General features: G+C 33.1%; 1 protein-coding gene across 1 annotated transcript in view; it reads left to right on the plus strand.

The window, feature by feature from the left end:
* Window positions 1-14,950, plus strand: part of MDGA2 (MAM domain containing glycosylphosphatidylinositol anchor 2) — an 859,730-nt gene that overhangs the window by 730,478 nt on the left and 114,302 nt on the right. The window contains exon 9 of the mRNA XM_036028780.1: window positions 7,167-7,436. Within this exon, the coding sequence (XP_035884673.1) occupies window positions 7,167-7,436 (270 nt within the window). The remainder of the gene's footprint in view (window positions 1-7,166; window positions 7,437-14,950) is intronic.

Below are 14,950 nucleotides of genomic sequence, written 5' to 3' on the forward strand. Positions count from 1 at the left end.
GTAGTCTTAAATAGCAATAAGAATTTCTTATGTTGAGGGATACTTTCTAACTTACTCTTTGTTGAACTTTATGAAAACAATGGTGTTTGAAGAGTTTTAACTCAACACTAGCAGATGGCTTCATAGGACACTAATGATTAAGCAGGCTGAGTTTTGTAGGTTTGGATGAATGACAAAAACATACACATATAGGGAGACTCTAAAATTCATTATTTGAAATAATCTAATAGCTCAGCTACATTAGAAGAATTCTCACAGAAAATTATTCAGAGAAAAAGTAAATATGCATTTTAAATATTTCTCTATTAAGTACAATTTTTGCACGTATAACTTTGTCATTTAAAAACAAATTCATAAGATAAACAGTTCCTACCACTTTGTTTTGTTACACAAACACAAATACAACTTGAGAGCAAATGTGTATTCACTTAACTTATTTGCACTTGACTCTAGCATCATTAATCTCCACTTCACTTCATTATTTCATTCTAATGGCATCATCTCTTATCTTGTAATCACTCCAAAGTTCTCTACCTGTGGTAAAGTAAGTTCCAACAGAATCCTATTATTGACTCCAATTTTCAGGCATCTTGGTACCATTGTTCTCAATGTACTTGTTTTTCAGGTTTTCATGTTGTCCTAGTAATTCATCCCATTGACTTTCTTTTCCCATTAGTTTTATTTTTAATTTATTTTCTTCCAGAACCAACTTGGATCCCATGGTCTGTCATCTAAATTGTGTCCCCTCAATTGCCTTGTCCCCTTGTCCTATTGCCTCAGTCTAGCAAGGTTTCACTTAAACTATTGAACTACTGAATTTGGAAGGCTACAGGGCAACTCTGTCAGTTATTTGTTGTGCAACACACTTCTCCAATACCTAGGAGCTCAAAAGAATTACATTTTTTAAATATCTGATTTTCTATTCTCTAGTGAATCAAGAATTTGAGCAGAGTTTATGTGGGCTATTCTTCTGCCTCATGTAGATTATGGTAGTATCTGGATCACTTGTCATTATTTTGTGTATGCTTGGTCTGGTCTGAAAGGTCTGAGTTGGCTTCACATGCCAGGAGCCTTGGTAGAAACAACTGGAAGACTGGGCTTAACCTTGCCCCTTTCTTCTCTGTATAATCTCAGGGCCTCTTCACATGTCTCTCTAACAAGGTAATGGATGTATTACATAGGCCAGAGCTCCCACAGTATTTCAAGAGATGGTGAGTGAAATTCCCAGTTTCCTTTGGCCTAGGCTCAGAAATTGGTGCAACATCATTTCTGCCATATTGTATTGGTCAAAGTAAGACAGAGTCCATCTAGATATAACAGAGTAAACATAGAACCCAGGTATTTTTTTATTGTTGTTCAGTTACAGTTGTCCCCATTTTCCCCCCATTAATCTACCCTGACCTACCTATCCCCACCTCCCACATTCAGTCCCCCGCCCCAGTTGTCCTTGTTCATAGGTCTTGTATACATGTTCCTTGACTTGACCTTCCCCCTTCTTTCCCCTGTTATCTCCCTCCCCACTGCCCTCTGGTCACTGTCAGTTTGTTCTGTATTTCCATGTCTCTGGTCATATTTTGCTTGCTTGTTTGTTTTGTTGATTAGGTTTCACTTATAGGTGAGATCATATGGTATTTGTCTTCACCATCTGGCTTATTTCACTTAGCATAATGATCTCCAGTTCCAGCCACACTGTTGTGAGGGGTAGGATAGAACCCAGGTCTTGACTGGAAAAATATTGGAGACATTGTGGATATTTTTACTCTTTTACAGCATTTATTTATTTATTTATTTATTTACTTAATCAATATTGATTTGGCATTAACTGTAATGTTAGGTATTTAATGGATACAGAGAATGAAGCAATGACTGGGGAATTTGAAGCCCCCTCATAATTGAGATTACATAAACAAGATATGAACAAATGGTGGTACTATGCAGAAAGTAAATACAAGAATAACTAAAAATTAACAGTAGTAGAACTACTTTACTAACTAGTAGCCAAGATAAGGAGATAAGTCTAAAACACAGTAATCAAGCAGCCATGGAAAGAACAAAGTAAAACACACCTTAGGCGCAAAGAACAAAGTCATAGGGCCAAAGCCCAGAAGTGGCTTGTCATGGAAGAAAAGGAAAAGAAGCTATATTTTGAAAACATAATGATTAGGATGGGAATGTTTGAGAATATGGCCACAGCTAGATCTTGCATAACATTGAAGGCCTGTTTTAAAAGCAGGAGTGAGTCAATAACATGTTCTCAGCTAGAGGATGACAAGAGCTGATTTCTGTTATGAAAGAACTTTTAGCTAATCTCAGAAGGGGAGAAGGTCAAAAGAGGAAGCACATTGGCCCTGTTTGAAGGTGATAGCAGGACATTTGTAGTAGTCTATGGGAGAGGTGATAGTAGTGTTAGAGGTTGAGAGAAATGTGTAAACTAATATAATTTGAAATTAAAATCAATAGGAATAAATATCTTTTCTAATAGATAACATTCTTGAACAAATGGCTGCCATTACTGATCTCTACTATTTATCTAACCATGCATTTGCCAAATCCTGTAACATAGATTATATATACTTTTCAGAAAATGCTTTCACCATAATCATTAATGATATTTAACTTATCAGAAAAAAATAGATATTTTCGGTCTTGTTTCTTGCTAACATTTGACACATTTGATTATTTCATATTCTTTGAAACATTCAACTTCCTTTAACTTTTGTAACACAACTCTGTGAATTCATGTATTTTTCAGCTTAAGAATATTTATTATCCTTTAATATAGCCTTGAGTTTCCCCTAACTCCATAGTCATCATATTTAAGAGGTAAATTAAAATTTGGCTTTTTTATTTTTATTTGTTAATACTTACTCAGAGTTATCGAAATGGAACCATAGCCTGCAGTCAGCCCTCCATTCTGAAATTTTAGATACGTATTTCCACTTAGCTAACAGAGACACGTAGTTCTTGGCATATAACAGACAAAATGTTCTGTAAAACCCTTCCATTACAAAGAACTTGAATTGTTGGAAAATATTCTAAAAATATTATTAAAATCATGAAATGCTTATTTTAAACATACCAAGCCAAAGTTATGCAAAAGCAGTATAATCAGGCTGCTTTTATCCTCAGAACATTTGCTGATAATAGCCTATTTGAACATCAGTTTTGAGGGGCATCTCTGGGCAAGGGGTACAAAACCCCAAACTTTTCCCCCAAGAAGTTGGAACTCAAAGGACTCTATCCATGGGTAAGCGCAAAGCAAATAAGCTTAATCTATACATTCCCAATCCCAAGTGAGTGCAAAGAAACCTGCCTTTGAAGTGAGCAGGATAGGGGGTGATTTGGGAAGCCATACATGAAGTTATAATCACAAGCTAGATGGTTATGTGGACTTTTATTTCAAATTTATACTACATAGATGAGTAAAATAAAACCTTAAGCCATGAACTTAAATTAAAGAGACCTTAGACATTGATGCCAATACTTGGCTGTGGACACAAATCTTTCTAGAGGAAGCAATGATCATCTTAGGCATCAAAGTAGTCCCACTATATTTTTTTAAAGAACAATGTATATCATAGAATTAGAATTAACAAAAAAATACACAGAGACAAGGTATCCTGAGGTGGGAAAATCCCTTGGAATCATAATTGGAAGTATCAAACAGTATAAAATAATTACCTTGTTTAAAGAAATAAAGAATACTACATTTGTAGGTAATTGTAAAGTATTATAAAAGTGTCATAACATAAGAAAATGACACAAAACATTTATAAATTAAAGCTAAATTATTTTAATTAAAACCAAAATGAATTAGTTTAGCCCATTAAGCAGAGTTGAGGAAAAATTAATGAACTAAATTAGCTCAGAAAAATGTATTTATAATGCAATACAGAAAAACCAAGAAATGGAAAATTTGGAGAATAAGTTAAGAGGCATGGAAGACAGGATGAAATGGATCCTTAAACAAGGATAGAAAGAAGAGAACACCAGTATTATTTGAAGAGCTAATGATGAGAGGTTTTCAAAAATCACCTAGATGAAAGACACCAAACTTAAATCAATAGATTTAAGAAGACCAGAAAATCCCTACCTATAAGTAAAATAAAACCCCATGCCTGAAAACATTATATTGAAACTGTAGAGAATAAAAAAGAAGATTTAAAAATAGTGGGTAGAAAAGAAAATGTGCACTTTAAAGTGTGAGACTTTGACCTTACTGCTCCACAGCAATAGTGGTCATCTGAAAAGAGTAGAATAATGTCCTGATGTGCCGAAAGAAAATAGTTGCTAACCTGCAATCATGTGCACAAGAAAAATATTCTTTAATGATAAAATTAAAAATATTTTTAGAAAATCATGATTAGAAAGTTCATTAAAGATCATTCTAAATGAGGTAGTTTAGGCAAAAGGAAAGTGATCACAGACTTGGAGGTTCATAATAAAAGAAGGAATTAAGGGTGAATAAGCTAGCATATGACCAGATAATTCTAAATAAAGTTACAGGTATAAAATTTTAACAAAACGAGAGAACTGAAATTCATGGCTGAGTAACAAATATCAGTATGGGAATAAAAGGACCAAAGTGTTGGAAGACTTTTATTTTGTCTAGAAAGGTAGGGGTATTAATTGATGTTTTTAGATAACTTAAGATGCATGTTGCATGTTTGGGGGTATTCAGTGAGATAATAGAAACAGAGTAGTTAAATTCCCAACCAGTATCAGGAAAAACATTGGAATAAAGGAGTAATCCATCAATCTAAAAGAAAACAATCAAAGAAATAAAACAAATAGAAAGTACAAAATAAGAAGTTACATTTGTACCCAAATGTACCAATAGTTACAGTAAATGCAATATAAATAAAGTACAAACTTTTCTGATTAAAATACAGGGGTCATCAGACTTCTTTGAAAATATGGACAATACCCACATGCTGTTGAAAAAAGATGCTTGTGAAATATGAGTACCAAAAGCATGGAAGAATGGAAAAGACATAACATTTAATAACTACATGAATGCCAGGGTAACTATATTAATATGAAACAAAATTTAGTTTTAGATAATAAACCATTAATAGGAATAAAGGGGATTATTTTATAATGGTAAAAGCTTCAATATTTCATTAGCATAAAGCAATTTTATCTGTATGTACTTAATAATATAGACTCAACATATGGAAAGCAAAAAAGAGGATGGAACTATAAGAAGGGATTTAAAAAAAACTAATACCCTTTTAAAGTAATACAAATAGAGTACTAAGCAGGCAAAAATAAAACAAAACAAAACCCACCAAAAAACCCAACAACTATGTAGAATGATTTGGACAACTCAGCTATGAGACTCGATGTGATAGATCCACATTGCAACCCAAACATGCATACTATTCACTCTTTGAATCACACACAGAGCAAGGCATCATGTGTGGTCCCATTGGCACTGCCTTAGTTCAGGACTTCACCAATGATCCTGCTGTTACCACTGTAAGACTTTTTCTTTCGAGATTCATGCCCACCTTATCTGCCATAGTATTTTTTCTAAAAGATTGACTTAATCATTCAAAATTTAAAAAAAAATGGAGACCCTTAATACTAACAGGATAAAATCCAAACTTTCTAATATAACATTCAAGGATCCTTTCCATATTTATTTTCTCTCAAGCCCTCATGTACATTCGTGCACCAGCTATGCCAATTCATTTATATTTCTCTGAACACTGCCCCCTCTCCATATCCTCCTTATCTTTGCACGTACTAATCCCCCTACCTGGAATATCTTCTCTTGTTGCTTAATGACCTGATCATTTTCTGTGTATCCTGGAAGACATAGCTCAAGTGTCACCTTCCTTGAGACACTTTGCCAGCTCAGTCCTTCTAAGTGTCTTTTACTTCTTTACTTTCTACCCTACAATGTTTATTGTACTTCACTTTTATAAGTTAGCTATTTATATGTCTGCCTATTGTCTTAGACCATAAATTTACATGCAGACAGGATTATTTTCTAATTGGTCATTTCTTTAATTATTAGCAGTTATATATAGAAAGAGCTAAAACATTAAATTCATGAATAAAATTAGAATCAGAAGGATAATTTAAAGATATTTGTTAAAAGAAGCAAGAAGTATCAGTTAAATAAGTGACAGTGAGAGAGCAATGAAAAGTATATGCACTAACACAGAAAGAATATCAGATGGGGTACATTTGGTGTGATGGTCCCGAAACCTTTTAGCACCTTGATGAAAGGGATACCAGGTAGAGTTGTACAGTTTTTGTATTGTGAACTCAAGAGGCTCCAATAAATATCTGATCAAGGATGTGGTTTTATTGTGCAGTACAATCCTGAGTGGTCCTTTACAATTTTTTTTTTTATTAAATGAAGCCCATTGTTAGCATCCAGAAAATAATGATCATTAATCATGACCATTTGTAGTCACTAAGAAAGGGATTATATTTTGACTACCAGAAATAATAAGAGGAGTATATAGCAACTTTTCAAAATCTTCCCATAAAAAAACCAAATAGATTAGGTATGAAGTGTAGCAAGTTTGAATTATATGGAAAAAATCACATTTTTTCCAGATAAATGCAACCCATTGCATTGGGTTGAAAACCACATCCACCTGTAGTGCAATTTGTAACATTTGCTTGAGGTTCATGCATAATATTATGACCAAATAAGTTCAGACTGAATGATTTAGAAACTAAATTTATATACTTGTGCTATTTTATTAAATAATGGATACCCAAACCCCAATGACTGAGCCTTACGTGGAAATAATAGAATTCACTAATCTTTTAGTCTGCTCCAAAGTTTCATTCCAGTTTGGAGACTGCATTTCATACCCAGAACATCATTTGGTTGCAATCGGTATAAACAAAACAAAGTCATGATGATCTTTTTTGGGAAGCAGCTAGAAAGAAAAACAAAACTGTTAGTTTCACCTGCTAATGCGTTTTTGAAGCAATGAGTCTCATTCACTGTCCACACTCAGCACATCAGTTTTCCACCCCCAGCTCAAACTCCTGTGCCTGAAGATAGTCTCCACCCACCTCTTATACTCCTTCCCTGTTGCTGAACGTGTTCTTAAATATAGCTTCTCACGGTGAGAACAGCCATTGGCTTATTATAACCTACATAGTTTATCTGTTTGAACACCTCTTTCTCACAGATCCTCCTGCTGTGGAACCAGCATTTTTGGAAATCCGGCAAGGACAAGAACGAAGTGTCACTATGAGCTGCAGGGTTCTGAGAGCTTATCCCATACGGGTACTGACCTATGAGTGGCGCTTGGGCAACAAACTATTACGGACCGGTCAGTTTGACTCTCAAGAGTACACAGAGTACCCGGTGAAGAGTCTTTCTAATGACAACTATGGGGTTTATAACTGTAGCATCATAAATGAAGCTGGAGCTGGGAGATGCAGCTTTCTTGTTACAGGTAAGATTCCAAATATTTTGCATATACATGCAAACATTTTGCAAATTTATGGAGCATATAATGAGCAACTCAACTGTTCTAATTAGAGCTCTATTCATTTGTTTTGAAGGCAAGTCTATTTTAGGAGTTAAGATAGTTTATGTGTCTATAAAATTAGACAGAAGTTGAAAGAATTCGAGTAAAGTTGGTGATGAGGTTGGTTATTTTGAATGTTTCAGTAATAATGTAATAAATATTAACTACCTTTATTTAGGTCAAATTGCAGATATTATTTAATACATATTTTATTCTGCAAGTCTAAAACCCCCTGTGAACCAATGCTTGCTTTGAATTCTTAATAGAAATTGTGCTTTCTTTTTAAGGTTTTCTTAATTATTTACTACCTCTTAATGTATAGTGAATCTCCATTTTGTTCTTGCTTACTATAAGTTCACAGATATTCAAAGGGAAAGCAGTAAAGATATATCACATACAATGAATTAGAAGTATCAATACTGTTTGATGCTATTATCTTTTAATGTATTAAAAGAAATCTCGTTTGTTTTAAGTCTTAGGTATTTATTTAAATTATGTTTATAATCTATATAGTAAAGTAAGTTTGTGCTATTTTTGAGAAAGGGTTGAGGTACACACAAAAAGAATATACTTTGTTATTATTATTTTGTTCTATGTAAAATAATTTATAATAGTTGGAGTGTTTGTGCTGATAAAAGAAGAAGCTGGGCATTGCATATAATATAAAAGAACAATTTTTAAAATTATGCTTAAAATCTATCACACCTCATTAAAACATCTTCATTGCTTTGAGAAATTTTTGCTTCCTGAAATGGAATATTAGGCAGATAAAATATAATTGATTAACCAAAGATGTCCTCTTTGCTGGATCTTATTACTTCTGATTTCATAATTATATTTACTAACATTCAGCTGAACTTAAAGTTTTTCTACTTTGATTCTTAAAGTCAGCTATTAAAACTGACCCTGGCCCTACCCAGGCAGCTCAGTTCCTTAGAGTGTCATCTGCGTACAACAAAGCTGTGGGGTTGACCTCCAGTCAGGGCACATAAAGAATCAATCAGTGAGTGTACAAATAGGTTGAACAACAAATTAATCTCTTTTTCTCTGTCTCTCCTTTCCCCTAAGAAAATCAATAAATTTAAAAAATTAAAAACAAAGCCTGAAGTCCCTAGGATCATCATTACTTACATGATGATCTAACTGCTAATTCTTATCCCTAGGAATATTTAAAAAGGAAAGAGAATCTAGTGTATTACTCTATAGGGTAATTTAAGTGACATAATGCAATTTCATTCTATGTTTATATATTATTGTCTCAAAGCAATAAGAATCCTTCAAAGACAACTGTTTTCTATATATCGATACAAATGAAGCACTTTTCTTTCATTAATCTGACCAAACAAAACTGTCCCATAAAATTAACTACATCCCTTTAGCAGTTTATACACATTCTAATTTTCTTTGGTGACGCTGTTTTCCAACTCTAGTTTAGTTTAGACATTGCTGACTCAGCAAGATTTTCATTTGCTCTCTATTACGTGACCCAAATCATATGTTTTTGAACTAGAAGACAAGCTGAGACCAGGAGAAAAACTAGATCCATTTTCCCATTTCAGACCCATGGGGTGCAATGAGTACATTTCGATAGTTCCAGGAAGGAATAAACCTGCTATGGGTTGCCTTGTAGAAGGAAAGGAAATAGCTCCATGTGTGAATTTGTTTCCAGTGTATGGTTTTACTTTTCAATCTTCAGGTCAACCTCATTGTTTCAATACCTTCACATACAATCTAAAATAGTATTGATGAATAGAAAGAGAAATGATTGAATTCCAAATGCAGTATAATCCAGGATAATGTATAAAGAAAATGATTTCATAAAAACAGACACTAGAAGAAACTTTTAAAGGCCATTACTTCACTAAAACATACCAGAAGTAATCCTTTTGAATTCCCTATGATACAAAACCCCTTGAAGCTATACAGAAGATCTGGAATATAGTATGTGCAAGGATACATATATTTTATGCATATATTCATTATCCACAAAACAGATTTTTGAAAACAGTTGTCTTGACTTCTGAGAACCAAATTAACTAAGAAAATTTTAAATTTTTATTGTTAAAACTATTTTACCATATTCAAGATGACTCTTTCACTCATCATAAATATATCATCACCCCAGAGTGGACTTGATCTCATTGCACAATACAATGTACAGAATTAAATAAAAAGCAATAGCAGCCTACACATCTCTATTTATTTTTGTTCCCAGAGAAGCTAAAAAATTCAGACCTCTTTTCTCTATGAATATCATGAGTAGGTGATGTGTGTAGGAATATGGGGACAGGAGAGTGGAATTTTGTTCACTGAGCAATGATAGGGGGGCTGAGTATTTTCCTGAAAAGGAAAAAAAGTAAGCAAGGGTATTTTGGGAACAGTGACCAGCCTAGCTGGTAGTGAACTATACATGTTAGAAAATATTAACTCTAATACTACAAAATACTAAATTTTATTTATTTTATGCATTAAATTCATTAATAACGAAGTTGAGCTGAGTTCCTCTGTGATTTAAGTAAGCTTTGTGCACTATGGTAGAAACCCAAACACCAGGTATCATGTTTTCCTACAGGAAAATTCCCACAAGTTTTTGTAAGTTTGTATATGCAGTTGTAAGTTCTTAGACTTGTAAATCATTAAGAACTTGATCAGTGGAGACACCTGAGGACCAGGAGGATGATATATACTGATCTAAAATATGAATAATTGAAGATCTAGAAGAAAAGAACAAGAGTGAGACAATTTTTTTTTCAAACACAGGGATCCAAGCGTATTATGGTACACAATACAGGGGAGAAAAAAAAAAACTACACCTAGGAACACCATAATCCATTTGTAAAAAACTAAAACCAGAGAAAATTTTCAAAGCAACCAGGGTAAAAATGATATTCTGATGATATCCATAAAAATTACCACATTTTAGCAACAATGTTGGCCAGAAGATAATGGAACCACATATCTAAATCTTTAAAATCTTTAAAATACTATCAGTTTATAATTTTATATCCAGTAAAATTATGCATTAAAATAGGGTCAAATAAATATGTTTTTCTGAAAAATGAAAGGTAGAGAATTAGCAGTCAGCAAAAGTGTACAACAAAACATGCCAAAGGATACTGTTTATACTACAGGGAAGCGTTATCAGTGAAAACCAGGATTTATAAGCAAAAAATATAGCCAGGATTTGGAAACAGCCTACATGCTCACCAGTAGATGAGTGGATTAAAAGAGCTGTGGTACATTTACACAATGGAATGCCACACAGCAATAAAAAATAAGGAATTCTTACCTTTTGCCATAGCATGAATGGATCTGGACACTATTATGCTAAGTGAAATAAGCCAGTGAGTGAAAGACAAATATATAATGCCATTTATATATGGAATATAATGAAGAAAATAAGCTAATGAGCAAAATAGAATTAGAGATACAGAAACATGGAACAGACTGGCAGCTGTAACAGGGAAGGGCAAGGTGGTTACTGGTTGAAAGAAGGCGAAGGGATTAGCCAAAACTGTGTATGCATGCCCACAGGCATGGATAACTATGTTGGGATTGCCTGAGGGAGTGAGGGAGGTTGAGGGGGACAAAGGAGGAAAAATTGAGACAACTGTAATAGCATGGACAATATAATATTTTTTAAAAGAATAAAAAATATAGGATCTATTATTTTATGTTTTCTTATAGGAATTTATGGTTTCAGATTTTAAGCTCAGATCTTTAATCCATTTGAGTTCATTTTTTGTGTATGGTGAAAAACAAGGGCCAAATTTTATTCTTTTGTAAGTAAATATCCAGTTTTCTCAAAACCATTTATTGTAGAGAATTTTCTTTTTCATTGTGTATTCTTGGAACCCTCGATGAAGGTCAACTGACTCAGAAATAAACTCATGGTTTATTTCTGGTGCTCTTAACACACTCTCACATATACACAAACACAAAAAAATTTTGGGGGACAATGGGTATGTTTCTTATCTGGATTGTGGAGATGGTAACATGAGGTATGCATATGTCCACACTTACCAAATTGTTTATATTAATTATGTGCAGTTTTTTGTATACTGATTATCTTAAATAAAGCCTAGAAAAAATGAAATGAAGCTGATATCCAGTAAATAACTGGGTAAATATTAAAAAAAAAACTATGTTTCTTTTTTCTTGTAATTTCTCTAATAAATAGCCACACAAACAGTAGTCAGCAGTTACAGCTTGGGGACCCACCAACTGCATTGGTAAATAAAGATTAATTGGAACTTAGTCTTCCCAGTTTATTTATCTGTTGTCTGTGGCTGCTTTCATGCTACAACAAGAAAGGTGAGTAGCTGTAGCAATAACTATATGGCTCATAAGCCTAAAATATTTACTAACAGGCGCTTCAAGGAAAAGTCAGCCAATCCTTGTTTTTTTAGCAAAAATAATATTAAAAGTTAGGGCTTATAACATATTTAGAACTAGAATATCACAACAATAGCACAAATAATGGGATTACTTTGTCCTATATTGTGGCAAGTGAGAAGTGAATAGAGGCTTCTGAGAACCAAGTGTGAAGTGAGATATATTAAGTTATACAATACTGACTTTTAAATGGAATCAATAAGTTAAAGTCACTCAGTTTTTAGCCCTATAGAGACTTGTAAAAAGATTTTTCTAAAGTGGTGCATGAAAAGAACCAAAATATATTTGAATTTACTTCAGAATGTCACAGGACAAGAGCAACAGATAAACAAAGTAACAGCAAAAACATTGGAAGGACAAGAAAATAAAGAGAAAGATGGTAAACTTTAACCCAATTACACAAACAATTACATGAAATTTAAATTACCTTAACAGTCCAATTAGTTATCAGAAAAAAATATGACTGGATTTATAAAAAGTACATGCAAACTACAAGATACTGCTGTCTACAAGAAAGAGTAAATGCAAAAATATACAGAGGATGAAAGGAAAAGGGTGGAAGAACACAACAACACACCAACAACAGACATAAGAAAGCTGACATGACTGCATTAGTATCAGACAGAATGCACTTCACAGGAAACTTGTAGGTGCTAAAAAGGGACATTTGATAGCAATAAAGAGAAGTTTATAGAAAAGACCTAACAGCTCTCTAAATATGTGCCTCTAATAATAGAGCTTCCAAATTCATAAATAAAAAGTGCAAGGAAAAATAGACTATTCTATAATTAGAACTGAAGATTTTAACATCTATGAGTAATCAAGAAAATATGTACCCAGAAAATTACCAGTTTCAGAAGATCCAGAATATACTATCAAACAAATTAAACTAATTGATATTTATAGATCATTACACTCAAAGTTGTAAAGTATACTTGTACGTTATTTTCACGTCTACATAACTGATTACCACAATAGATTATATGCTGACCAAGCATTTTTCTTCTAAGATTGGGAACAAGACAAAAGTACCCACTTTCATCAGTCACAGATACTGTACCGCAGATTTGTATCACTGCAATAACACAAGAAAAGTAAATAAAATACATAAGAACAGAAAAGAAGAAGTAAAACTACTTCCATTCATAGATTAGATAGTTGTTTTTGTAAACAATCCTAAAACTTTATAGGAAAGTTGGTTTTAATTAATAAGAGTGGCATGGGATAAAAAATCAGTATGTAAAATTCATGATATTTCTATATAATAGTTACATAATTGAAATTAAAATGTAAAAAATATTTCCAGCCCTGGCTGGTGTTGCTCACTGGATTGAGTGCCAGCCTGTGAACCAAAGGGCCAGCGGTTTGATTCCCAGTCAGGGCATATGCCTGGGTTGCAGGCCAGTCTCCAGTAGAGGATGCATGAGAGGCCAACACACTAATGTTTTTCTTCTACTCTGTCTCCTTCCCTTCACAACTCTCTAAAAATAAATAAATAAAATCTTTAAAATTTTTCTAATTATATCAAAATGTGAATAAATTTAGTGAAGTATGCACAAGACATACACTGAAAAATATAAAAATAAAGTTACTGACAAAAATTAAGCAAGACCTAAATAATCAGAGAAATTACCTTGTCCATAAATTGGAAGCATGACTATTGTTTTGATGCTTGTTCTCTCCAAATTCATGTATAGATTCAATATAGTATTAGGAAAGCTGCCATCATGACTTTTTTAATTGATTAAACTTACTCTAGATGTTGTTTGGAAAACTAAGGTCCAGTAATAGTTAAACATATTTTGGAGTAGAAAGGATTCATACTAATTGATTTCAAAATTATTGTAAAACTACAATAATCAAGATAGTGTGGTTACTTTTATTAAATTTTACTTGTATTTTTTATGCAGTTATAGTACCCACTTTTCCTCCCCTTTCCCACCCCCACTCAGTTCTATCCTCTTCCCTTCTCAAGGCAATCCCTGTGTTGTCGTCCTTGTCCATGGGTTGTTTATAAACGTTCTTTAGTTAATCCCTTCACCGTCTTTCATTCTGTTTTTGTATAAGCACTTGAATCAATGAGATGGGATAGAGAATATAGAAATTGACCTCCATGGTAGCATATATGATACATGTATGGACAATTGAGTTTTTCAAAGTCATATAACCCATTGGGAAAATGGTAGTCTCCTGAATAAATTGTGATAGGCTAACTGTGCATTCATACTTAAAAATATGTAAGCTTAATACATCACACTACCCACAAGATTAATTTAAAATTGATTATAGATGTAAATATAAGAAGCTAAAACTATGAAACTCTAGAGAAAACATAGAAGAAAATTTATACAAAGATTTCTTAGAGTGTAAACAAAATAAAAGCACCACTCATTAAAAAGTAATATACAAACATCATCATGATTACAATCCTTCTGCTGTTTAAAAGACATCAGTAAGAAAAAAAAAACCATAGACTGGAAGAAAATGTTTGAAAAACGTGTTTGTGATAAAGGCTTATGTCTAGAGCATATAAATCATTCTTAAAACTCAATAATAAGACAAATAATTTAATTTAAAAATTGGCAAAAACTTGAATAGACATTGCACAAAAGAGCATATAACTGATCAATAATTGCATAGAATTGGTGGCCATTATTAAATTTGAAATTTGAAAACTGGTGGCCATTATGAAATTTAAACCACAAGCAAAATACTACACATACTTTATAATGACTGAAGTTGAAAAATCTGACAATACCAGGTATTGATAAGAAAACAGAGTAACTGAGCTTTCGATCCAGTGATCCCACCACTGGGACTATACCCTAACAACCCAGAATTACCAATTTAAAAGAACCTATGAACCTCAATGTTCAAAGCAATGTTATTTACAGTAGCCAAGTGCTGGAAACAGCCTAAGTGCCGATCAATAAATGAGTGGATCAAAACACTGTGGTACATTTACATAATGGAATACTACAGAGCAGAAAGAAAGAAGGAAGTCATACCCTTCCTGGCAGCACATATGTAACTGGAGAGCATTA

Source organism: Phyllostomus discolor, chromosome 1 (assembly GCF_004126475.2).
Source record: "Phyllostomus discolor isolate MPI-MPIP mPhyDis1 chromosome 1, mPhyDis1.pri.v3, whole genome shotgun sequence".
NCBI lineage: Eukaryota > Metazoa > Chordata > Mammalia > Chiroptera > Phyllostomidae > Phyllostomus > Phyllostomus discolor.